Genomic DNA, 27,422 nt, shown 5'->3' on the forward strand with positions numbered 1-27,422 from the left:
TTGTGTGATCACATGTCCTTATCGCAGGCGAAAGCGCCACGTCGGGAAAAACACGACAAACACCGCACACAATTACCGTCTTATAATTGCCCATCTCGCCGCCGTTGTTGTGAAGAGGCATCTGATAGAGGCGTGCTGTGCGGCGGCCCAGCTGCATTATCAGAGCTTAGGAAATGACATGACTATTTATGGGAGGTATTTATCCACTTATCCTATTGTCGCTATTGTCCAAAGCTACAACGGGCAGCTCTGGTCGGAGGCGCTCCGACAAAACATGCTGATGAAATACAGAGCGCCGTTTGGGGCGATAATGAAAAGATTTCTCATCAGGCTTTTTTTCTCAAGCGCTACTTTTTGTTCTGTGTCCAAACTTTTTTTTTCTCTGATTTGTTCATTTCGCAAATGATTTGATAAGTGTGTTTGGCGGCTGTGCACTGTGTGCTTGTTTTGTTCAGGAAAAAGTGTTGAGTTTTAGAGGCAGCGCATATTTGATTAGTTTATGGGGATTCATATCGACTCCCTCATTAATGTGTCAAACGCCTCGTTTTTGTGCGTAATATACTGTATGTTCAGCACGAAAGGTCTCAGCAGCGTATTTCCCCCCCCAGTTGTGATAAGAAAAAGTTGTGCAGCAAAAATTCTGCCTTTGCAGAGACGCTGGATTTACCACAAATCGAAATGCCCAATTCCGATTCAATGCCTACCATATCCGCTGTTTTTTATTTTTATTTTCAATTGATACATTCCAAACCATTTGAGTGTTGGTGTAAAATATTGGCTATTGATAACACAGCAGTAAACAAAATACAGTACATACAGATAGAGGTGTCTTGACTTAACTCAAATACTTGTATCAAATCATCTTAATCCATTGAATTGAATGGAAATGTCATTAATCCGTTCCAGCCCTGGAAAAACACCAACAAAACTTTTGTATGTTTTTTAAAAACAAAAGAAGTTTGACTTAAATCAAATACTTGTATTAAATCGTCTTAATCCATTGAATTGAATGGAAATGCCATTAATCCGTTCCAGCCCTGCAAAAACACCAACAAAACTTTTGTATGTTTTTTTTTTAAAAAACAAAAGAAGTTAAATGAAAAGTCAGTGTCAGTCCAAACTGAACTTTATTATCTTCATAAAGGAAGAATGTTTGTTCCAATTCTTGTATTAAACCTCATTAGATCCGATTTTTTTAGCAGCTTGCAGTACATCACAGCATTGTGTTGAATGCAATTGAATAAATATGTGATCAAGAATCAATTTACATGTTATATTACCCCAAAGTAAGCCGTTGTATCGCAGCGCACATGGTTGGACGACAATCCATTTAGGGATTACGCTACTCTTAAGCACATACTGTTAAATGTGACACACAATCCATTGAAAGATGAAATTAGCTTAAATAACAAAGCTGCACGCTTTTATACAGTTTGTCGTTGAGTGAATAAAAGTGTTTGATTTTATAACATGCAGTACATTTTTCATCAGCTCGTTTCCAGGCACTTTTATACACGCGTTAAAAAGGCTTCTATTCAACCTGTGCCGTGCTCGTGATGTTCTAATTCATCCGCAGTGTTTAGCAGTCCGCCGGAATACGTACATCTGTTTTAAGTACCCACACAAGGACACATCTCCGGTTTAATCTTCACTCTTAACATGCCGTGCTGTGATTAAAGAGGATTATTTATCCCTCTCCCCGGGGCGCCGTGCTCATCAACTAAACTGAAAGCAAAATACAGGTGTGCTGTCTGCCATTAAAACAAATGAGGCCAAGGTGATGTATTGGGATTCAAAGGATGCCTCAATCACGGCGGGCTGACAATTTCTTATCCTGCAAGAGGCTCGTCCGCGCGCCGGCGTTCACATTGTCACATTATTATAAGTGAAAGTGCTCGGTCAGCGTTTTGCAAATGTTTGCCTGTTTGTATGTTTTTTTTAAAGACGCTCATGCATTGTTAATGCGCGCGCAAGCAGCAGAGGTTGCATAGCTGTGGGATGATGCTGCCGGTCGTCGATACGCTGTATTTCTGGAGGTTGGCAAACACTGGGGGGGGGGGGGAAGGGCCAGTTCATAAAGTAGCACTTGTTCATTTCGGTTCACTTTGAATCAATATGACATATTCTGACCAACCATACAGTCTAATATTGAATTGTTAGACATCTACAGTATATCTTAAAAAAATATTATTTTTTTTAACTATACATCATTCTTTATATCAACTTTTCTCTATTATAATAAATAATAATTTTATTTCATTCTCTATCAACAAAAGCACCAGTAAAGCTATTTTTTTTTTCAGCCGCAATAGAGCGTGCATATGTATATATTTTTTTATGGATCGCCATTAAACTGACAAATAAACTGAGGTTGATAATATTGAGAAGAAAAAAAAGATTTTCCAGTTGTTGGTTTTTTTCCAACACATATTAATCGGCATGATAACTATATTGCATCTGTTCATTCTAATTAGATTTCTGTGTTTGTCTGCGTGGCAGCAGGATGATGCCAAAATGAGCTTGCTGATTTTCATTACTTTTTACATTTTTTTCTACAATGAAATTAAGCAATAAAGCAGATCCTTTCTTCTTTTAAAACGATCCGCGGATGTGCTTGTTATTATTTTTGCATTGTTGCTTTATGATGTTTTTAATTGGTTTCTCCAGAAAATCCATTAGTAAAAGAATGATTTTTTCCCACTTTTATTTTATTATTCGGCTTTGAACAAGTCATGTGATATGCAGCATTTGTGTGATTATACCAGTATAGTGAATCCATTCCACAAAATTTGACTAAAACCGAAACATGTGAAATCCAAAGCAAGACTTCCCATAGAAAGTAAAGTAAATCAAATGAATCCGTACCAAACACCCAACAATAGCTGTACATACAAAAGTGAAATTGTATAAATGACAATTTGAAGTGGATAAATGAACATTTAACATCACTTTTAGCTTTATTGAAGGCTTTTGATGGCCTATGCAATAAGAACAGTGTGGTAAGGAGAGAAGAGAGACATTACCGAGTTCTTTCTTGAAATCTATTGTGTTTCTCACCTTTATCAAATGACTGACACCTTCATACACAATCTATGAAATGCTCGGATAAATGCGCACTGATTCCAGGAAAAGAATGTCCTAGTCAAGTTTTATTTGTATGAAAACCGAGTAGATACAATTTGGGACAAAGTTTAGACGTAAACAATAATCGAAAACCAGATCACAGAAAAACAAAGTAGGCCATACGAATATGAAGTTCCACCATACAGGCCACAATGGTATCCCCTTTAATTTTGATTAGATATATTTGTTGTCAAAGCAAGAAAGGGTGGAGTAATTTACCAACATTATTAAATAGCACCATAAAACTACATTAAAATTGTACTTAAAAAAAATATGAGAAAAAAACAAGATACAATGTAGTTGTTGATGACTATGCATTTTTACTTTCTTACTATTTTTGCTAATGTCAGTACTTGAGCGATGCCGCAATATGCCCCAACTACAAGTGCTGAGTCCAGTCCAGAGTGGAGCCCTGCCGAGTTGGGCCGTAAGCCGAGCGTGAGTGCAGGCTGAGAGCTCTGGAACTAGACGTCCAAAGCCAGAGCCCACCGCCTGCAGTGCGCTCTTCTCCAAATTGCCTCTGCTCACAGATTGTTCATATCGGGAGGAAGATGAAAGCACATTTCGGATTCTTAAGCCTATGAAGAAAAAAAACCATCAGTGCATTTCTTACCAAATGTCAGTCTCTGTACTGTATATTGCTAATATACTCAATAATAATCACAAAGAAACAACTTTATTGTTTATACTGTTACAGCACATATAGACAGAAAATATCTAGTACTAGTATCTTATACATCACTTACAGTAGTAGTTCTTATTCGTTTGTGTCTTGCATGACTCTATTTTACCGCCTCTCGTAGACTAGAGCAGGCTAAAACACTTCACTGTTGTTGTGGCGGCCATGTTGGCAGTGGCGATGTTCCCATCTAAGGTAGAGTGACCAATAAATTATAAACCGTGAAATTATAATTCCGCTGAAAATCAAATAATAGATTCTCACCAGGAACTATTTATAACAAATTTAATTACTAGTCAATCTGGTGGCCGGTGGTTGTGTTATTGCTTTAGCTAATGCTAAATGCTATCTTGGTTGACAGTTCAACAGCGCTAACCTTTTTAGCCCGCATAGTATCATTGGAAATTGACCCGGGACTGTCCCGTTAAATAGGGACATCTGGTCACCTTAATCTAATGCAATCTATGGACATACACGGCGGCCATGTTAGCAGGCTCATCGAAGCTAATGGATGTTAGCAGGCTCATCGAAGCTAATGGATGTTAGCAGGCTCATCGAAGCTAATGGAAAGCATGGACATTAGCTTAGCAGCTTTTACTCAGACACTAGTTGTGTACACGTCTCTCGAACGTGCTATTTTTGGTACAGTACAGTTTTTTTCCCACTGTAAAGCCTTTATCTATAGCCTCTAATCATAATGGAGGCGAAGAGAGGATTAACGAACATCATGACTCATGAGCGCCATTATCCTCCCCTTAAGCACGAGAAGGTATGTTTGGATGGAAAAAAAGGTACATACAGGATAAAAATGTATGGCAGGATACATTTTTTTTCTTAGAGCGTGGCATAGTCCTTTCTGAAGTAAACTCAAGTTACGTAAAATATATCTTAATGACATAATTAAGGCATGAATGTGAGGCAATTTTTTTGCTAAGGCATCAAGCGGTGACACCAAAGTGGCCGTTGGACACTCTTGTTCACGCAGTTTGTGTCTGTCTAATCCCTGGAGGCTATCTTGTTTTTTTCTTGTTTTTTTTTATTCTCCCTCTACCTTGTTGATTCTTGTGATGTCCTCTCCAGCTATTGCTTCAGAGGCTCTCAGGCCACGGCTTAATGTTTTGTTGTTGCTGGATCACTTCATAGCTGCGAGGTAGCCGCCGTTTCTGTCTTTGCAGAGAGAATGAATCAGTTGTTTGTTTTGCAGCTGGCTCCATCCTCGGGGGACCATCAGTCCCCTGTCGCTCAGGGGTGAACAGGTGCGCTTGTTTACCCGTCTCTGGTTTGTTTGCGGTGGGGTCTGTCCACTTTCCGACGATGACTTCATGAAAGGATTGCCAATGCAGACTGGGGCTCCGAGACGGATTAGAGTTAGATGTTTGAAAATCTGAGCATGTGTGATGAATATTGTTTTTTTGTTTTTTTTTGTTCCTCCTTAGGGTGTGTGCATTTTTGACAGATGTGTGCTGTTTTAAATCACTGCAGTATATGTTATAGTATCATTAGACGGCGATGTCCTTGGACTTTGATTCTTACATTGCATTAAGTCACGTTTCTCTCTTTTTGCCCCCCCGTCTATTTAGAGTTTAGTCACACTGAAGAAAAATAGGCTCAGTCACACGTACTTAATTTTTTGCCTTTCACCCTGTGAATTAAATACCTTCATTATCATCAATTTGGACTCGAAACTGACATGTTAAAGTACGGATGTGTGAAAACAGTTATGTGTGAAATATATGCATTCGAGCCCACGTACATTTCCTGGAATGCATATATTAACAGGAATACATTGACCTTTTGCTAAAGGAGCATAATGTATGCAAACACCCGAAGATGCTTCACTGCTATCCTGCAAAGTCTTTAAGCGTGGAGGTGAAGTGGCGAAAAAAAAAAAAAAAAAACACATACACAATTGGAATTTATTAAAATACATTTTTATTGCACTGGAGCTAAGCTCCTGAATTGAAAATGGCTGTAATCAATAGTTGTATAATAATCCCTTAAATGACAGTGTATAAAATCCCACCCAGAGAGAATTATCGCTCGACTGCAGCTGCCTCCGGCTTTATGGAGCTTCACGGTGCGATTCGTGTCATTGTTTAAGCTTCACTGCTGCAACTGAAGTCTTTTCTGCCAGTTGAACTCTGAGTGTCATTTTGGGTCTCAGCAGGAAGCTGTTCATAGTATAAAAAAAAATGAGGAAAAATCCATCTTTTCACCCTCACCTGCGCGGCACAGTCACAGCGGAACGTGTAGTTGCGCAAGTGTCAGATGTTTATTTCAGCTGTGTGTGAAACGGAGCAAAAGAAATTGAATTTAACAGGTGTATTGCCTGCTAAAGTATAACAAATGTTAATATGAATGCTGTGATACTGTTATGGTTCTAACATCTACGCTTATAAATGCCTTAAGGAGACATTTAAAACAGCTCCCAGCTGTCTTACACTTCATTTTATCAGCCGTTATTTAGTCTTAGTTTTAGTCCAGTTTCAATCGTGCTTGCTAGTTGTGATCACATTTAGTCAGGTTTTAGTTAGAGGTGGGCACATAAATGAATTTTGAGTGGCCCGTCATTCATCAACCCGTCGATATTTCAAGCCAAACTGCATTGAAATCGTCAGTCTGACGGGCGGCCATTTTGCTGAGGAATGACAATGTTTCCATCATTCATCATTGCAGTAATTGACTATTATGCTGCATTCGAGGATGGTCGGAAATCGGACTTTTCGCTCCATTGAACTCGGAAATTCCACTTGCGAAGTTGGGAAAAAAAAAAAAAAAGTACCCCGGCTTCACCGACGGCTACAACGTGACGTCACTCGACAATGGCGACAGACCGTAAAAGGTAAAACTCAATTTACTCGAGTATAAAACGAAATAGCTTTCTTCATTCATAAATATTCAACATAAGTCCACATAACACAACGTATGCCGCTATCTCCCAGTATGAAATTATACGGTGAACTACTGAACTGTATGAAATGCTTATGAAATAAGATAAAAACAATAAATGAAGCAAATTTGCGAGAAGGCAAGTTTGCTGGAGATCAAAATGAGTTTTGAGGACCAAATTATAAAACAATTTATCACTATCCGCCATTTTGGTTGTTTACTTTGGCCTCGAACGCTTTCAGGTCGGAACTGGGAAAAACCAACTCAGATAAATCCGACTTCCGACCATCCTCAAATGCAGCATTAGACTACAACTCCCCTTTTTAGGACTCTTAGCTGTTCAATAACCTGCCTGACTTAAAATGACGTACTGAACTCTCGCAAAACTCTCTTGAGACAAAACGTGATTTAAGAGTAAATAAGTATGGCGGACGAAGAGGGCGCAGTGGAGATAGTTTGTGGTTAGTTTGAAGCAGAAAATAAGTGAAAAAGTCCAAGAAAATATAATTTTAGTCGTCTGGTTTTAGTCAACAAAAACTGTCATTTTAGTCTAGTTTTAATCAGGATGAGCATTTGACCCTTTTAGATTAAAAAAAAAGTATTAATATTATTTTATTTGATCTAGATTTGAATTTGAGTTGTTTTAGTTTGAAAACTAAACTTGCAATCCAACTGAAACATCTCAGTTAGGACAAAATCAACTTCACACACAATTAGATAATATCAACAAGTGGCTGCTATCGCTAAATGCTACAAGCTAAACGGTTAGCCAGTATTAGTTTGCGGTTAGTTTAACGTTATTTGTTGGAACGTTATAGCCCGTTGGTTTATTAATGTTACGTAATAAACAACCACCGCCAAACTTTTTGTTAGCTTACCGTGATGTCTTTGTGGTGAACCGCGACGTCTCTCTTCAGGTTTGTTGTCTTTTTTTTTTTCTTGCTACCTTGTGATCACATTCCTTCCCTTTGACTAAAATCAAGCATAAGGTTTTCTTCTCCACTTGAGTGTAGTGAAAATGTGTCTATATATCACGTCTTCTCTTTCTCCCGGGCCCGTACAAAGCAGGGCCATTAAGTTTTTACTTTGAACTTTTACCTGTGAATCCATTTCCTGCCTGTTCCATGTGTTGTCACTTGCTGTGCTCGCTCGCTGCAGATTTGAAAGGAGGAAACGTCGATGTATGTTAGTGGCAGATGAGATCATATAGTTTTTGTCTCGCCTTCGTTCGGAACTAAAATATCCATAGATTCTAGCCCGTTCTTTGCAAAATGTTCATGTTTTCATTAGTCGATGACTGATTTAGTCCCACTTATGTTATTAATGAGGGTTTTAGTCTCGGTGACGAAAATATTCCATTTAAGTTTCGTTAACGAAATTAACACTCAACATGTTTTTATCCAAATAAAGACAGACATTTCTTGCCCTGGTGAAATTGTCTCATTTTAAAGTAAAGTAAGGGGCTGCTTTTGTTAGAACGACAATCAGTAAGTTGGATCTTTCTGGTCAGCTTTTGGTCATTTCTTCTTCTGCGGTGGCCGACTGCTTTCTTCTAATAAGCAGATTCCACAGTGTAGAAAACAAGTGAGCGTTCCTAAGCTTACAGAAAATGAAAGCGTTTGTATGGAACATGAACACGCCAAACACAAACACCCCCGCCAACAACTTCACAGAGCAATCAAGTAAGGATCGTTTCTCAGAAGTAAACACCGTTATCTCACTTCAAGCGAGCACCTATGGATATTCCGTTGCTTTATCACCGGTGGATGCAGAATTTCATCACCAGGCAACAGAATTGAACTTGTCAATTAATGTATGACATCGCCAAACGCTAACACCGCCTACTCACACTTTGACAATTTAAGACGGAGATTATCATAGCATTATTATAAGAAGCTAATGCTGCTAGCTAACGTTAGTCTACGCTAGCACTGCAGTTTTGGCTGCCTTTTTGGCTTTGACAAGGATGCTTCAGTGGTCCATTCGCTTTGGATCGTTAGGCTAGGCCTTCATTGGTGGAAATACTCAGTGTGGGAGTGGCTATTATGTTAATTAGGCCTACTGTTTTGTCACTGTGGGCAGAACTGCAAAATGACTCACTCACATATGAAATGGTAGATAATAGATTGTTTTATTAAATTTCACTCTTGATTGGAAAGATTGATTTGACTATTATTATTACTGTTTTTTGTACGTCACCTTTGACCTTGAAACGTCATTTTCCTCATGCATTTTCCTGTGAGATAACTGTACTTCATGAGATTTATTTTTTTTTATTTTTTGAAATGGTAGATAATAGATTGTTTTATTAAATTTCACTCTTGATTGGAAAGATTGATTTGACTATTATTATTATTGTTTTTTGTACGTCACCTTTGACCTCGAAACGTCATTTTCCTCATGCATTTTCCTGTGAGATAACTGTACTTCATGAGATTTTTTATTTTTTATTTTTTATTTTTTTTTGGGAGTGTGTGTGTGATGTCATCACAGAAGGGAACTAGCAATACCAACAAGAAGAAATATGACAATGACCGTAGAACTGGAAAAAAACCGTAGCGGTAATGACAAAGCTGTACAGGTCACTGTCCTGTCAACACTGATATATTGCTATATAATAATATGCTTAGCTGCAGCATGTCCCCATAAATACTATATAATAATATACCCAGAAAGGAGTCAGAGTTGACTGTACATTCCTAAGAGAGCTGTGCAAAAGTCCTCTCTCTTTATCCACATTCGCTGCGCTTGATTTATGCTTGATCATGTCTTTTACACTTGAATGACACTTCAGAATACAAAAAGTGTACTGTACAGTTGATAAAAGTTGACCGTGGGTTCTCACTCCATACTGCATGCTGATGATTTAGCCTCATTTCCCTCTTTCAGTGTATTTCAATTTGAATGAATGACCTACTAAGTAATGTGACTGAATGGAAGCCTATCTGAAAACCCCACCTGGATCTCATTTGCCACAGCGGAAGGATAAAAGCCAGCCGATAAGCACTTGAATGTACGAGCATGCATCTTTTAGTTGCGTTGAATATGAGCATAATTTAGCTGAAAGTGGATGACAGTAGATAATGGACTGCAACAATGATATATCTCCATAATAATCTCGGGTTATTGTGGGGAAGAGTACACGCTCCTCCCGCAACACGCGGGAAGAATTGCACTTAACCTGGCCTTTGCTTTGAAAAGCAAGCGCATGAACCTACAGTTTGCATAAAGAATGTACAAAAGATGCAATATTGATTATGCTCCACTCCACCTCGCTGTCACCTCTGGAATGGAAGATTACGGTAATTTAAAACTGTCTTATCAGGGATGCTAAGGTTGTCATGGATACGTACGCCTCACCTGGGTCCTCAACCTTTCGGTGGAGAGGCTGCAGAGTGTCTCAGACTGCTAATAGAAGTCTGGAGCCAAATGACAAATGCTGGAAGATTCTTAATAAGCTCAAGCAATTAAAAACAGATCTGATGGGATATTAACCTCTGAACATGTTAAATAGGATTTTTGTGTCATTTGAATTTGTTATCAGAGTCTAATGAAATTTGATTTGACATATTGATTCTTAACCTTGGAATTTTATATGCCTGGTCAGTCGTAAACCAAAAACTTCCTGTACAGGCAAATAAAATATATTTGTCTGATCTATTTGTTAAAGTAGGTGTTTCAGGAACTAGGAATTTGAAATCCGAAAAATAGAAAATTAGTTTTCCCTGGATCTACTTCTTCTTCTTCTTCATGAAATTTGAACTCTTCAACATTATTTATGTGTTAACTTAGTAATCACATTAGTTAGATATGATGATATTCTCAGTGATAGTTTTTTAAAAGCAAAGGCAGTCCAATGTTTTTGAATGTGACTGATTTTGAGTTGACTAAAACTGCCATTTTATATGGGATAGTTCAATATACATTGAAAATTTATTTTATTTTATTTATTAATTTATAATTATTATTAATTTATTAATGGACCTAGCTGGGTGCCGGCGGCCCCCAGACCCCCGGCTAAATTTTCAGATAATTTCACTTTGGTCAAATCACATCCCTGAAAATAGTAAAAAAAAAATAGCCAAACAGAGTTTGAGTTTCTGTTTAAGTGTTGACTGAATCGTTCAAAAATATTGGAGGATTTACAATGTAATTTGTCATGAAGTCATCATTGTTCAGATTCTCAATGAAATCGAATGGGAACATCCGTGAAAGAGGAGCTATGCAGATCGGTGAAGCAGGAGGATTTAATAGAAATGCTACATTGGTGTAGCAACAGAGCTAACACATTCCTCCGCACATGAAATGAACTCTATAACTGATTTATTGTTATATCACACTATCCAAATTTTTTATTCTCTACTATTATCAAGTATTTTCCCCCTTTTAACAAAATTAAAAGGAAAGTCAACCCCAACATTTTCTTTACGACTTAAACAGCAAAATCCACCTGTTTCTATCCATTTCAAGGGGCGGCCATTTTGTCACTTTGTTGCTCAGGACTAAGGTAGCGACCAGTCACAGTCAGCTTCAGAAAACCGGTGACCTGTGATTGGTCATTACCTGGGCAACTGTGATGTCATTTTCAGTCGACAGCAAGTGACAAAATGGCCGCCCTCTGAGAGTGAATTTTGCTGCTTAACTCATATTCCACAAACGCAATATTATTAATCAGATTGATGTGTTTAGACTGGTGGGGACACATACAACATATTGTAAATGAAAATTGTTGTTGACTTCCTATTTAAAGTTTGTTGCACCGTAAGTAGATGTATATACAATATACACAGGGATGTGATTTTTCCGCTAATTCGCGGAATTCCGCTTTTTTTATACCCCACCCCCCAAAAAAAATTTTTTTTATTTTTTATTTTATTTTATTTTTTTTAGTAGTAGTAGTAGTAGTAGTAGTAGTTCATTGTGTATGCACATGACTCCGACAGATAACATCTTCTGCTATAACAAAGACATTTGTGGTATGCTCTAATATGAGTTACTTTTCATTTGGTCATGATACAATTATTTGTTCATGAAATTTGAACTCTTCAACATTATTTATGTGTTAACTTAGTAATCACATTAGTTAGATATGATGATATTCTCAGTGATAGTTTTTAAAAGCAAAGGCAGTCCAATGTTTTTGAATGTGACTGATTTTGAGTTGACTAAAACTGCCATTTTATATGGGATAGTTCAATATACATTGAAAATTTATGCTGTTGTTTTGTCTATTTCTTTGTCATGTGAGTGCATTGAAAGTACTTAAAAACACGGAAAACCCATGAGCTCCGCGGCCCCCAGACCCCCGGCTAAATTTTCAGATAATTTCACTTTGGTCAAATCACATCCCTGTATACAAGAAAAAGACCCAAACCAATAAAAATAACCTCAAAGAAACGATAACTTAACGGCTAGGAAACGGCGTTAATACAATGTTTACCATGCACACCTGGCATACCACCCTGCCACAACCATTAGCACCCTGGCCGTGCTGTTAAAAAGACTCTACCCTCTCCAGAGTTTTTAAAGGCCATCCCCCCCTATTCCTGCCACATGACCTTCTGCACAGAAATCCAAGTGCGGCTTCACGGTCCATTAACCCCAAAGCAAGCAAACAACATCCACTGAAAGGGAGAGCGGGGCCGTACATTGCAAGACCTGGTCGTGCTGGAGGCGTAGCGTTTGCCGACGTCTTTTTAGAGCCCCCCCGGCATCATTAACGATGGCCGCCGCCGTCCTCGCAATCTGTTTTCGCCTCCGCCATCTGGGGAAGCGGGTTCACAAGCATCTGTGCCGAAATCCAGCAGAATGCCAAACACCCGCCGACTCACAAAGGGAATCAGGATCGTTAACAGACGGCGTTCATCCCGCCATTGCGCTCGCCACCCACACACCATCAGTGCGGGTCACTTTGGACTCTGACTTTGGAATTTGAACTTTTTTTTTTTTTGAGGAATGAAGAACATTTATTTTTTTTTGCGTACTTAGAGTGGGTGGAACATAATTTGCCCTTACCCCCTGCTTTTAGTGAAAAGAACTCTATATTTTAAATGAAACCAGTTATTCGTAACAGTTGTGGCTTGACAGATCAACAGGAGTGCCATGGAATATTGCCTAATATTTCAGCTTGGAATCTCAGTTTTAACTCATTCATGTTCACTATGCAACCCCCTTCGCTCCCGGCTGTTTTACCGGATTTTGACTGATTTTGCAAGGCCCACAGAATATTGTCTTCTAGTGCTATTAAAAACATAGAATTTACCAAAAGAAAGATTAGAGTCTCTTCTTTCATTCAGAAAAAAAGTAAGTTTGTATCTGTTTGCATTTTGCAGCAATCAGTATTAGAATATAGCTTTTATCACTATTCACAAATCTGTTTAAAACACCGGGGGAAAGAGCTTGTTGCAACATGGCTCTGTTTGAGCTCTTATACTCTGCTGCCACCTGCTGGCCGTTTTTTCTAATAAATACTAGAGGCTGCATCAAAGTCTTTTTGTATGCTCTAGCACAGGGGTGGCCAAGTTCGGTCCTCGAGAGCCACTAATCCAGCCTGTTTGCCATGTCTCCCTCCTTCAGCGCAGCTGAATCTAATGATTAGCTCATCAGCAAGCTTTGCAGAAGCCTGATGACGATCCTGATCATGAATCAGGTGTGTTAGTGGAGAGAAACATGGAAAACAGGCAGGATAGTGGCTCTCGAGGACCGAACTTGGCCACCCCTGCTCTAGCATAAAAAAAACAAACAAACGTATAAATACGTTTTTGGGACCATGGCAATATTTAAAATATAATTTTTTTATACACTCTAAAAATAGTTGGGTCAAAAATAACCCAATTATGGATTTTAAAAAAGGGACTGATCTACTCTTTCCTTTCTGTGGTGATTTATCCAAAATGACCCAAGTAAAGGATCTGACCAATATTTATGAGTTGTTTTACGCTGAAAGACTCAATTCTTGACTCAGAGTTGGGTCAAATCGACCCAAGTAGAGGATCGGTCCATTTTTGACCCAACTGTTCCTAGAGTGTACGTTTTTGGAAGCAAATGAGTTGATCTCCATCCTAAAACAACACACACACATGCGCGGCGTTTTCCCACCCAGACACGCCGATCACAAGCACTCACACTTAAGATCCACTCATACATTCCTCACATCGATCCATTCAACACGCAAGCATTAGCGCTCACTGGAATGTGTCCCGGCGTCTCCACTCCGTAAACGCATCTGAACAAATGCACACTTGGCAACTTCCTGGTGTGCTTTGACGCACAAATGTGTCAGCATTAAGATGGATATGTCTGCTTATTGTTTTGCGGTTTTCTTCTAAACCCAACGTCCGCTGATGCAGTCACGCTGCGTGTTTCATTTAATGAGGTCCTCTTCGACTCAGCACAAATCGTACTAATAATCTTGGCTTTCAATGTTTTTTTTTAGGTTGATATATTGGGTCATCTCTTAGTTTTAATGACACTCCTCCCACACATGTACTGTATTCACACATACACAAAGATAACTCTTAGAATTGCCCTTCTCTTATATTCAGTCTTTATTCATTCGTGTAGAAAAAAAAAAGACAACAGACCAATAACTGGAGTAGAATTTTGCACCCATTTTTATACATAACAGCGTTCTCATGATCACATCTGAGGGTGACATTTATTTTTTTCAAGGAATAAGGATTTCTACAGAGTGAAAGGTAGCCTCAGTGCTATTAAAACAGAAACCTCAAAAACAAGTGCAGACATAAAAAAAAAAAAAAAAATCAAATTAAAACAACACAGTAGCTCTGCCAATATCGCTGCTAGTGTTCCTCCTCCCTTGGAATATACCGGCGGGGGCATTTGGAAAGCAGCTGGCGCCCTCCCTGCTTGTCTCGCTGTGTATGTTGAAGTGCACAGTGTGGCGGTCAGGCTGTCGTTCCCTGTTATCAAAACATCCCCTCGTGTGTCTTTGCTGCATGAAGGCTACTGAAACCGGACGACAGGCCCTGAGTCAACTGCGTCTTTCCAACTAGTTCACCTCACAAAAGTAAATATCCGCTGAGTCAAGGCGATGATCTTTATCTAGATTATATTTTATTAAAGTGTTATGATGCCATTTTTGTTAAGAGTGCACCGTGCGTCAGAAGATTTGCAATTGTCGAATCTATTCAAATTTGCAATAACAATTAGAAGGACCACACAGAAAAGAATAATAAAAAAAAAAAACAATGCTAAGAGATTATACCATCATTCCAAAATTGGAGTGAATTTAGCAAATGTTAACATGTTTGGGGTTTAGTTAATTCACGCAATATTGAATAAGTGTTAAACTACTTTTTAATTTTGTCATAGTACAACTGCCCCCTCTAACTTTGACATTTATTTCTGTAGATTTCTAACTTTTAGCTGCAATTTTACAATATTTTTCTTTTCAGTGTGGCCCTAATTCTAGATTTTACTAGGGGTGCACGTTCACCATTTTCTGGCCTATCACGGATCCAAACACCTTGACCGGCTGATCCCATTTTTGCCAATCCCGATTATTTTTCATAACTGAACTTCAATGTTATATTCCTGTATTATAGTAAAAATATTGAACAATAAGTTTGAAATAATACAAACGGGTTGTTTTAAATGCGCATGAAGTAGTTGTCTCAAATAAAAAGGAAAAAAGTCATCTCAGAGTAGAAGAGACAGTTGGTGACTTTTTCAGACCTTTCCAGAGGGTGATGAGATCGGTGGATAAGATCGGTTTTATTTTAAGGGTTCGGGCAATCACCGATTCCCCCAAAATTAAGGAAATTGTCCCCAATATAGATCCCGATGATTGATCAGTGCGCCCCTACTTTTTACCATTGTGAACAATTTGACAGTTATGAGATTGACGGTAACAGAGCAAAATTTGAATTTTGTGTACTTTAAATTAACTCTTTGACTGCCAGACGTTTTCAGAAAAGGGATGCCATGGGTGCCAGCCGATTTAAGCATTTTTGACTGATCTTTCAAGGTCCACAGAAAATTATGTGTTTGGACTATGGAAACACACATACTACCAAATGAAAGATTGGACTCTCATCTTTCATCAGAAAAAAAAGTTTGTTTCTACCTTATTCCGTTTTTCAGTAATCAACAATAGAAAATGGTTAGTTTCACCTGTTTTGGAAAAAACGTATTTTAACGTCTTTGGCACTCCTCCATAGGATTTTACTAAACGTTATTTAACGTTTTTGGCAGTCAAAGAGTTAACTATAGCCAAATAACTGATCATTTTATCCACCAGTGTATTTTTTCGACCCAATTTTGACTTAATTTGACATTTGTCTATGACGTTATAATTGCACTGTAAATAAAAAAACGTTTAAACCATACTTTTTTTATTAAGGTTTAAAAAACACAGTTCATTATAATGTTAATGAGTCCATTACTGCAGCGTAATTAGAACACCATTGTTTTAAGTTTCATCAGAAAAGGATGAGGTTATAAAATTTGTTTCCATTTTTTAAACTAGTCTCAGTCGGATAATTTGGATTCCTAAATTAGGAGTCTAAGATTCACGAGTTGGTTTCTTTCTTAACATTAGTGTGGATGACTTGATAATGAGGAATCATAGAAATGACAGTTAACTCTTTGACTGCCAAAAACGTTAAATAACGTTTAGTAAAATCATATGGAGGAGTGCCAAAGACGTTAAAAGACGTTTTTTTCAAAACAGAGGTGGAACTAACCATTTTCTATTGTTGATTACTCAAAAACGGAATAAGGTAGAAACAAACTTTTTTTTCTGATGAAAGATGAGAGTCCAATCTTTCATTTGGTAGTATGTGTGTTTCCATAGTCCAAACACATAATTTTCTGTGGACCTTGAAAGATCAGTCAAAAATGCTTAAATCGGCTGGCACCCACATTATCCCTTTTCTGAAAACGTCTGGCAGTCAAAGAGTTAATGTCTCTTCCTCATTTCAGAATGTGAGAAATATTTTTTTTTCCCATGTGGATTATTTTACCATATTTGGTTAACTGAAGCCAATGGTCCTCGTAGTATGTCAGATGTGCAGTATTCGTATTTATGGGACGGGGTTCTGATGCACCTCACCTTCCTCCAAGCTGTCTAGCCATGTTTTGACTTCATCTTCATTTTTCCAGAGCCTTTCTTCTTCTTATGTGCCCCCTCTGCTCCTCCTCTGCGCAAAACCAACACGATTCTTTCGATCTCACTCCCAAAACAGCAGCCTTCACTGTCTCTTCTTTTTCATGTTTGCTCTTTCCATCCAAACATCTATCTATCCATCACATAGACTCTCTCTCCTCTCGATCTCAACCCCCCCCCCCCACTCCCCCCTGCTCATTAGTCTCCCCATGTGGCGGTTTGTGTCTCATGTCTTTGTCAGAACTGTTATCACTGCTGTCAGCTCCTTTGGCGAGAACAAAGTTGTCCTCTACTCACGGCACCACAAAAGACATGAGCGAAATGAAAGAGCCTCGGCGAAAAACAAAGAGGCAGGAAGGAGGAACAATTAAATTGGGTGAAGTAATCCAGGGGAAAGGAGGAGGGGGGGGGGGCGCTTGGAACAAGTATTTTCATGTCAACCACGATTTACTGTCATCTGTGGATTATAACAGCCATCAATTTCACCCTCTGTCATCCCGTCATCTACACAGCAAAGAGCATACAGTTGGTCGGAAGATATGGGAGCTATCTATATACACATTAATTGCCTTTCCTGCGTATTATAAATATATCTCCTTCTACATCAGCTAAGCCTAGTATATCAACCTCAAATAAGTTACTGTGTATGAAGAACAGCAGTTTTGAAAGACACAGAGATAGCCAAAAGAGAAAAATGGAACCATATATAAATAGCACTGAAAGAAGGGCCCCACTGTAAAGTCTATTACAGTAGTAGAGTACAGTGTAGCAGGACAATTACTTCTGTCACGCAATAGCAATATCCAATCAACATGGCTGAACATAGTCTCTTCTACTTAGCAAACATATCAGACTTCAACCAGCTGAGGCACAAAGGGTACTTTGGAAACCAAGGACAAAATGGCCGGTGGCCACAGGGTCGTCATCATAGAAATGGCGCCAGGCATTCAAGGCTCAGGGAGATGCGGCCCCGTTTCATCACGTGTAGGCATAATCTATGTCAGGGATGCCGCCCTCTCTGTAGCCACGGTTGGTACCATAAGTGACATGATGGTGGCTGGTTTGGCTAAGGATGGTGCCGTTGAGGCTGCCGGCTCTGTGGTTGCTCCTGTACGTCCCGTTTGCGTGGGAAGAAGAAGAAGAAGAAGAAGGGAAAATGGTGTGGATGTAGGTGACATCCTCCAGTTTGGGCTGCAGTGGCTGGTGAGCCATGGCTGTCATCTGAAACCCTGCAGGTGGCGCTCTGATCTCTAAGATGGAATTGTCTTTCTTGGTGCCCGACTCTACATAGTCGTCCAAATTTTTCGCACCCCGCCCTCTGGTGTAAGAATTCGAGTCCCCTGACTTGTAACTTGTTCTTTGTCCATACCAGCAAAAAATACCAAAGATGAGCAGTAGGCTTACTAACGCTGTGGCTCCCCCGATGATCCCTGCCAACGGCAAGGCCGATAGCTCAGAGTCTTGTGTGTCCTTATCTGACCCCTCACCCCTGGAGTTCACCACATTCTCTCCAGTTTCTATCTGAGCACAGGCAGAATCTTTATTGTTCGTTTCAACGCTGCCGACGCGAGCAGTCCCCATGTTGGAGCCGAGAAAGCTCTCCTGTCGTAACGGCAGCAGGCAAATGAGGTAATGCGAGCGCGGTGTGAGTTGGGTGAGATGGTACTGCCTTCTCTCTCCAGGAACAAGAGTCTCTGTGATGGAACCCAGTGCCGTACTGGTACCTAACCTCAGCCATGATAGACGGAATGAGGGTGCCGGTTCCGGGCACAACCAGCTGACCAGAACGCTGTCCGAAGACAGAGCTTTCACAGTCAGCTCCAGCGCCCCTCCAGATACATGTCCCTCTCCCCCCGCAGGCAGAGGCATAACCAGACCGGGCCGCTTGGCTCGGAGTGTGAAGAGAGAACCTTGTGTGGGGACCAATAAAGAGTTAGTGGTAGTGCTGCCGTGGGGAACTGAACCCACAGCTTGCCCATCCCGTCCAACACCGTCATCGCCTCCTCCGTTCTTTTCTGATGGATTTCCCCCGCCTCCAGTGGCCGGACCAGCTGGAGGTCCTTCACACTGTTCCATTAGATAGGTAAGGTCTTTAAGGGACTGGCCCTTCACGGCCTCGGGTCCCTGACAGGTCAAACCCCTGACTGTTACGGCAGTCCCCCAGCTATGAAGCCATGCATGGAGCCAGCGAAGGCTGCAACTACAGTACCAGGGGTTTCCTCGCAGCAGCAGCAACTCCAGACTATCTGCGTCCTTAAGAAGCCCTCGAGGAAGACTGGTCAGGTTGTTCCCCGATAGGTCGAGCTTCTGGAGCCGTCGCATTCCATCCAGAGCCCCTCGCGGTATGTGAGTCATCCCGTTGTCTTGTAAATGGAGCCGAACGAGATGAGCTGACGGCAGGTTGACTGGTGGGGACTGCAAGGCATTTCGGACGAGTGACAGCTCTGTCAGATTGGAGAGGCGGGAAAATGTGTCGTCCGCAATGCGCGTGTTGGCGAGCAGATTCCCATCCAGGACCAAACGGCGTAAGGAGGAGAGTCCTCGGAAGGCATGCGTGGGGATCGTGTTGATTCTGTTATCGTCTAATCGCAGCTCCTCCAAGGATGAAGGCAAACCCGCGGGGATGCTTGACAAGTGGTTCCGAGAGAGAAACAGGAGTCTGAGCCGTGGAGTCCCAGAAAAAGCGCGTTCCTGGATGCTAACCGTAGATATCGAATTATCATCCAAGTGTAAACGCTCCAGTAGCGGTAACTTGGCCAGAGATGATCGTGGTAACGTTCGTATGTTGTTATCCTGCAAATGGAGCTCTCGTAATGAAGGTGGAAGGTGTATAGGGAATTCATCCAACTGGTTGGCATACAGATAAATCACTCGTATGGAAGTGCTGCGCTCCAGCGACTGAGGCAGGCCGGCATTACTCAGTCGGTTGCTTTGCAGGTAGAGGATGGCGGCCGTCAACGGCAGAGGAGGAATTAGACTGAGTCCGCGGTCATTGCAGTAGACGAAACCCTCGTCGCAGCGGCAGACCGAGGGACAAACAATTCCTTCATCCCCCTCACCCGTCTCCAAGGCAATCGCGGCCGCTGCCAGTTCCAGCACCTCGGCCAATAAGGTGAGGCATAGCAGGAGCAGGAAGAGCCAGTCGCGAAGCTCAGCAAGACTTTCAGTTGCCATGTTGGTGCGCAGCTCCTGATGGCAAACAGAAAGGAGAAACAGTTTTAAAATGACTACAAAAGCTCAGTGAGGAGTTTCTTCCGCTACACTATTCCACTTGTATTTGACAGCAAATCCTAATCCAATATACTCGGAAGATCACATGACCAAATCTAAAAAAAACAGTTTAGCGGGTTTTCTGCCTATTCCGCTAAACAACTAGCAAGACCAGTTGATGGCAAGGATTTTACACGTTTTGACGAATGCGGAAGTAGGGTGCGCTCAGTGGTTTCTCATCCCGAAGGTTTGATCCTCCACACTTGTCGAAGTGTCCCTGAGCACGATACGGAACCTCAATCTGCTCCAAGTGGACCTGGCAATGCCTTGCATGGCATATAAGTGTTTTCACGGCCTCGCTGTATCGCCGATTTTTATTACTGCAATTTAACATGCTTTTTTTTTTTTTTTATAGTAATATACCTTTTTATTTTTTAATTTTTTATGAAGGTTTGAACATTGAGAATGTTTAAACAAGAAAGAAATTAGAGAAAATGCAACTGCCTTGATGAGAAAAGTGTATAAACTGTTTGGTGAGGGGTTTTACCGCCTTAAAACATTTTAAGTAAATGCAAAACATACTTCGCAGATTTCATTTATTGCGGGTATGTTTTGGAACCGAACCCCAGCAGGAACTGTATTTACCTTTATATAAACGTATATTTTACCAATCACTAGCAATTTTTAGAAACACTACTCAATCCAAGAAAACTTAATCAGCACAAGTATAGTAATAATTATCAACTTTAGGGTGTTAGTGATCCAAAAAGTGTTTCGAGCTGACCATTTCCTCGTATAAAAGGAAGAGTTGTCCCTTCTGCAGGAAAATAACTCTTGCAAGACAATGCGCCATCTCATGCTGCAGTAAATACCATTAAAGCTTCAGCTCCTATGGATATTAAGTGATAAAATCACCTCGTGTATCCACAATCATAGCCTGATTTATACCATATTGAAAACTATTTGGAAAAATGAACAAAAACAAGCATCGACATAAGAATCTGGCCTAATAAAATTACATCACACAAAAGGGTAGGATGAAAATAGGTTTCCTATGTATATGCAAACAGCTGATTACAGTATTTTCAGTGACCTAAATGCAATTTTTTGTAAAGCTAAAAGGGCCAAAACACATTCAAGAATAGAGTGAACTCCCCTTTATCGCATCGGATGCATTCCAGACTCGCAAAAGGTTAAAAAAAAAAAAAAAAATGTTTTACTGCTCTCCCAGCTTTCAAGAAACTGACTGTGACTGTTACAATACACGATAATCGTAATAATTTGGAGACGGTATAATAGTAAAAAAATAGTGCACACATTACAGGTATGACGTCATACCGAGTATATACTGGAAAATAGGTTTCTCGTCTCAACGCAAACAGCTGAGAATGCCATTTTTCCGTGACTTAAAAAAGATTTTTGTACATCTTAACAGCCAAAAAGCAATCAAGAAAAAAAAAAGCACCCATGTTGTTAATCCGCCTGTCTCTGTTGAATCGCTCGACGTAATTGCAGTCAACTGTTCCTAAATGCAAAGTTGTTCTTCATAGTTTAGTAGGAGATCTGGGGATTTGAAAGCTGAAACATACTTTGGAGAGCCCGTCCATTATTATTTGGGTCAGCGCAACCGAGCAGACAAATGGGCAATTTAACGCAGCCAGAGATGTGAGGTGGAGTGATTGGCTGAAGAAGATTACAAGAATCGGGGAAAGCAAATGGATGACAGGGATGGAGAAAATTGGACAGTGACAGAGATTAACTGAAATGGAGTGAGTGACATGAAACTAAAATGGCCAAATGATTGGGAGGAGGAAATCCGATTAATTGCATGCAGTGCTACTGATAACTGTGAAGACAACAGACGTAATAACCTCGGTGTGACAGCGCCGCATCCAACCCCACGACGGAAATGCAGAATTTCTTCATACTTGATGAAATGCCCACTCAAACTAAAGACGCCATCATAAAGCTCTCACATACTTTTCCATTGTCTCAATGAAAGCCAGTATGCATAATGCACATCTTGTTTGTTTTTCTATTGTCTGTAAATTATTCAGGCCTGAAATATCTTTTTTGCAACGTGACTGTGGTCCCACATTCCCGTTTTATGACGTGCGCAAATGAGCACCAATATAACATAACATGCAAAATAATGATTTGCTCTCAATCTCACTAGTTGTGACTGAACTATTTTTAGACCATGCATAACATAGAGTGGTTAAAGTTGTGTTGATTACAGGGTTGGCCTCGCCTCGTTTTGAGTCCTTTCTTTTTCTTTTGCCCGAGGCTCTATTTTTTCCCCTGTCGTGATTTGACAGATCATTTGATAAACAAATCCTCTTAAGGCAAGTATTTTTTTTTTCTCTTTCCTTTCTGTGCAAATGCGCCCCGTGCGCATGTGCTAGTATACAAACTCCAACTTGCTAGATGCAAACTTGCCCCTTAGCTGCAGTCAAAATCCATGCAAAGCGAACGAGACATGGCAACAATAGAACGGACAGAGGGGTGGGTTGGGGGGGTTTTGTTGTGGAGGGGACGGATGGAAATGAGGGACAGAGGCAGATGGAGAGCTGCTCTGTCAGACACGTGAGGAGAGGGGAAAGGGCTAGGAAGAAACGTGAGGAAAGAGCTAATTATTAGTTTTAGTGGTTGTGAATAGGTGATGAGCGTGACACAACGGCCAGCACAATTTTACATACTGCAGTTGATGTCCCATTCATTCACACAAATCAAGTTTGAATCAAATATTCTTGACCAAAGACAGTTTTTTTTTAATTTATTTTTTTAGAGTTTACGTTCAGATGAATTGGAAATTTGCTCTTAACTCTTTGACTGCCAAAAACGTTAAATAACGTTTAGTAAAATCCTATGGAGGAGTGCCAAAGACGTTAAAAGACGTTTGTTTCAAAACAGAGGTGAAACTAACCATTTTCTATTGTGGATTACTGAAAAACGGAATAAGGTAGAAACAAACTTTTTTTTTCTGATGAAAGATGAGAGTCCAATCTTTTTTTGGTAGTATGTGTGTTTCCATAGTCCAAACATATAATTTTCTATGGACCTTGAAAGATCAGTCAAAATGCTTAAAATCGGCTGGCACCCACGGCATCCCTTTTCTGAAAACGTCTGGCAGTCAAAGAGTTAAAGTATAGTTATATAGTACAGTTAATACACAGTAAATTGGACTCTATTTATAGTGGGACAAAATAGAATCAGTTTTTGAGTAGGCCAATGTTTACACTTGCAAGAGAGTAAAAAATAAAAGTCACTCAAGGGTTGATGAACGAACTCACGACCTTCAGTTTGGGAGACTGCCAGACTACCACCTGAGCTATGCCCCTCCTACTGTTTGCTTATCTCCGAGAGGAGACCAAAAACATCAAATTTTGGTCTCGGAGTTAGGAAGATTCCAGCTGACACGAGCGACATACTGTATTAACTGTGTGGCTCAGGGAGTAGATCGGCTGTCTCCCAAGCTGAAGGTCGTGAGTTCGTTCCTCAACCACAGAGTTACTTTTATTTATTTATTTATTTTTTAATTCTTTATTTTACTCTATTTCAAGTGTAAGTATTCCTCTAAAACTGAGTCTGTTTGGAGTCAAGTTTCCTCTACAGAATTTACTGTGTATGAGTTGTGGCAGGGAAATATTTCATCTATGTAAAACTGTCAGGAAAAGTCATAGGTTGTCAAGACATTTCCCCTAGATGTGGAGTGTCCAGGGGCGTGGCCAGAGCGTAGCTCCACCCCATAGCTCCGCCCCCGCTGATGACTGATTTGCACTCATGTTTGTAAAAGATCAACCACCAGCTCTGTCGGTGCAAATTGATACTTAATGGTTAAGAAACAGACTGTATGCCATGTCATTTGGTATGGATCCAGTCTTTTTTTTTTTTCTTCTCCAAATCTAATTTCCATTTTCCATTTTACCATTCCAATCATTGCCAGAATTTAAAATGAACATATGGGCACAAAAGGGACTTCAAAAGTAGAAAAACATTGGCAACGGTCTACGAATATTGACACGCATATGCTTCGATGCAACACTATAACACTTCACATTTTTAAGATTTTTTTTTTCTTTTTAAAAGCATCCTCATAAATATCCTCAGAATTGTTATTTATACTTTCTGGGTGTTCACTGCCTCCTGCGCCTCATCTCTACCTCCTGCATATGCTATTTTCTCCTCCGTCTGTTGAATCGAACGTACTCAGATTCAATCAATCAACTCCAGTTCATTTATTTGGCCCACGTCTAATCTCTCCTTCAGTTTCCTTTGCTCAATTTATCTGAAGAACTTGTGAAAGTCAAGTGTTTCACATTGCTTTTTCTGCAGATGGCAAAGACTCGATTCTTTGTCAATACCTCATTAATAATTGCCCAGCAAATTGGTTGGCAACCGGTCAAAAGCTCTTCAGAAAATAAATGAATATGAGTGGATACATTTTTTGCCCTCATCTGGCTTACTTTTACTTCTCACATCCTTCAACAAGGGTTTCTGTGGGTCATTGAAAAACATTAAAAGTCATTCAATGGGATGTGATAAATTCCAAGGCCTTATAAAGCATTAAATGTGATGACTAGAGGCATTAAAAATTAATTGATGCATACAATATAATTGCTCTCAATTTGAATTGCGCACAATTTGTTCCTGTCACCAACGTCCAACATGAAGTTCTAATGCCACCTAGTGGCAGAAAATAAACACAAATCTATGACTCAATGTTTCACACTCTTTATAACTGTTTTGTGTGTATATTTATATATATATATATATATATATATATATATATAACTTCAAACAACTTTATGAATTTATTACTATAAAATTACTAAATAAATGAACTGAAAGATACAACCTCATTTGTATTTGGTAACATAAATGTGGCCAAATATGGTTAACAAGAGTATGAAAAACTTGAAAACACTATTTAATTGTACATTTAGAATAGGCATAGCATGCGATTAATCACAAGCTAGCTACGGAAATAATGCGATTAATTATGATTAAAAATTGCAATCGACTGACAGGCCTAATTTATTAACAGTATATGCATATATGTATGTATATGTGTGTGCATGTGCTTATATGCAGTTTTAAGGTGCATTAAAATGGCATTAACTCATTCACTACCAGCCATTTTCACAGAAGCAATCCCCTTCACTCCCGGCTGTTTAACTGGATTTTGACTGGTTTTGCGAGGCCCACAAAATATTGTGTTCTATTGCTATAAAAGCATGGAAACTTCCAAAAGAAAGATTAGTCTCTTCTTTCAAAAAAAAAGTATATTTCTATCTGTTTCCGTTTTGCAGCAATTAGCAATCGAATGTAGCTAAGTTTCATCATTATCCACAAATCTGTTGGGAAATCAGCTTGTTGCAACATGGCGCTTTTTGATCTCTTATACTCTGCTTCCACCTGCTGGCCGTTTTCATAATAACTACCATTGCTTCAACCATTTTGTGCAGGTGAGAGGCTGCATCAAAGCCTTCTGTATGCTCGAGCATAAAAAAAAACATATAAATACGTCTTTGGGACACTTTTACACACAATTAAAATTAATCATATTTATACATTTTTGGGAGCAAATGAGTTAAAAAGCATTAAATTAGATTTGGTGATACCTGCAGAAACCATGTTTATTTTCTTTCCTATTTCTCCAGTTTCTACCCACAATCCAAAAACAGGCACGGTAGGTTAATTGGAGACTGTTAGTGACTCTAGCATCTCATTACAAAAGTGGATGGAAGGAATCATTTCCTAGATAAAAGCCGTTTGCAGTTTTCAAATAATTGAAAGCAAGTGTGTGCATGTGTGTTTGTGTGAGGATGACTAAGAGTGTGTGTAAGAGCGACCTTAAGTATGATTGCTTAGGGCTTGCTAACCTGTTCAATCCGTGCCTTTCACTTGCCGCAGTTGTGTGTTTCTTAGTGAGGAATTTGGCCGAGAGGAGTTTCAGTCGGTTTTGTTTGAGCGACCGAGGATGTCGCAGTGGGTCTCGGCGCTCTGTCTTCCTCGAGCCGTTCAGATATATAGTCTAGTTCCTCGGGGCCCCGGGATCTTCCTCAGCTTGGACAAATGATGATAGGGATAATGATAGTCTTTACTGCAGGGCTCCAGTAGCAACACCAGCATGGCTTAGGGCCACCACATTTGCGCGCTGTGTTTTCTTACTGCCAGCCTCTCTCGCTCTATCTGTGAATAACGGGGGGGGGGGAGGGTTGTTAGGCCTGCCAACTCAAGTCATCTTCAGCAAGCGTCCAGAGGCCTAATTCAGAAAACACTCCTCCAACACCAAAAAGGCGACAGTTTGGCCAGACAGTCCCACAAGACCGATGTTAGGCTCTAGGGTCCTTTTTTGGAAGTCAAAGACATTTCAGGATGCTCATGTTAGCAGTGGGTCATGCAAAAAAAAAAAAAAAAAGGGTTGGAGCACACAACCTCAGTGAGCTAAGTGAAGATAAACGTCCCCCCCACCCCAAAAAAAAAAAAGTCCACTTGAAGGATTTCAATTCAGAGTTCAGTCATGTAGAGATGATTTTTTTTTCTTCTGTGATGCCTTGTTTTGAACTCCTTTCCTCTCAGTTACTGCCTCGCCTTTAAAAGTAGTCCACTCTATTCAGGGCTTTGATGGCCGGTCCAGGGTAAAAAGTCTCTCACGGGTCTCGAGAACTGTTCTTCTGGGTATGCTGAAGGTGCACTTCACTGATGCTTGCTTCAGCAGGTCGTTTTGTTGCCTGCAAGGACAGAGAAGAACACATCGTTAAGTCTTCTTTGTTTGAAATAGTATTTTGTTGATCTAGTTCCAGACATGCAATAAATGAGTGCAGTCAACGTTCATTGTTTTGGGATAAATGACCAGAATTAGTCAGGGAATTAGTGATTCGGTGTTCTCAATCACAATCAAATGTCACGATCTCTTAATCCCAATTACAATTACACCGTTAAATATATAAACTTAATCGGATGTCTTTTCAAAAACCACTACAAACAAGAGTGCAAATATTATCTGAAGTCTTGTTTGCAGTTTCGCCTGAAAACCAACCAACCAACAGAAAGTCTGAGTGAATCAAATTTAATTAGTGAGACGGGGCTGCGTGATGAGGATGCATAAATGTCAGCCTTTTTTTTTTTGCATTGGTTGCGGGCCAGTTCATTAACTGCAGTTTAGGGGAAGATCAAACTAAAACTGTTGGACACGGGAGCTCTTAATATTTCTGGCTCATGACACTCATTAAATGACGTGATGCCTGCTTGCACTCCCAGTCACTTGCTGCTAATAGCGCAGTGCATCTTGCGCAAATTAGGTTTCAAGTGATGAACGTCATTCTTTCACAATGTGAAAGCAGTGATGCAACGTTCAACTGGTTAAAAAACAATACGATTTAAAGC

General features: G+C 40.0%; 2 protein-coding genes across 5 annotated transcripts in view; one reads left to right on the forward strand and one right to left on the reverse strand.

Moving 5' to 3' along the window:
* Positions 1 to 27,422, forward strand: part of macrod1 (mono-ADP ribosylhydrolase 1) — a 163,683-nt gene that overhangs the window by 22,049 nt on the left and 114,212 nt on the right. The window lies entirely within an intron of this gene.
* Positions 16,569 to 27,422, reverse strand: part of flrt1b (fibronectin leucine rich transmembrane protein 1b) — a 58,386-nt gene continuing 47,532 nt past the window's right edge. For both annotated transcript variants that reach the window (XM_077577456.1, XM_077577455.1), the window contains exons 2-3: positions 25,916 to 26,767; positions 16,569 to 20,009 (exon numbers count right to left, since the gene is read on the reverse strand). In XM_077577456.1, the coding sequence (XP_077433582.1) occupies positions 17,799 to 19,994 (2,196 nt within the window). In that variant the 5' untranslated portion in view covers positions 19,995 to 20,009; positions 25,916 to 26,767 and the 3' untranslated portion in view covers positions 16,569 to 17,798. The remainder of the gene's footprint in view (positions 20,010 to 25,915; positions 26,768 to 27,422) is intronic.

The sequence above is a fragment of the Vanacampus margaritifer genome, chromosome 10 (assembly GCF_051991255.1).
Source record: "Vanacampus margaritifer isolate UIUO_Vmar chromosome 10, RoL_Vmar_1.0, whole genome shotgun sequence".
Classification (NCBI taxonomy): domain Eukaryota; kingdom Metazoa; phylum Chordata; class Actinopteri; order Syngnathiformes; family Syngnathidae; genus Vanacampus; species Vanacampus margaritifer.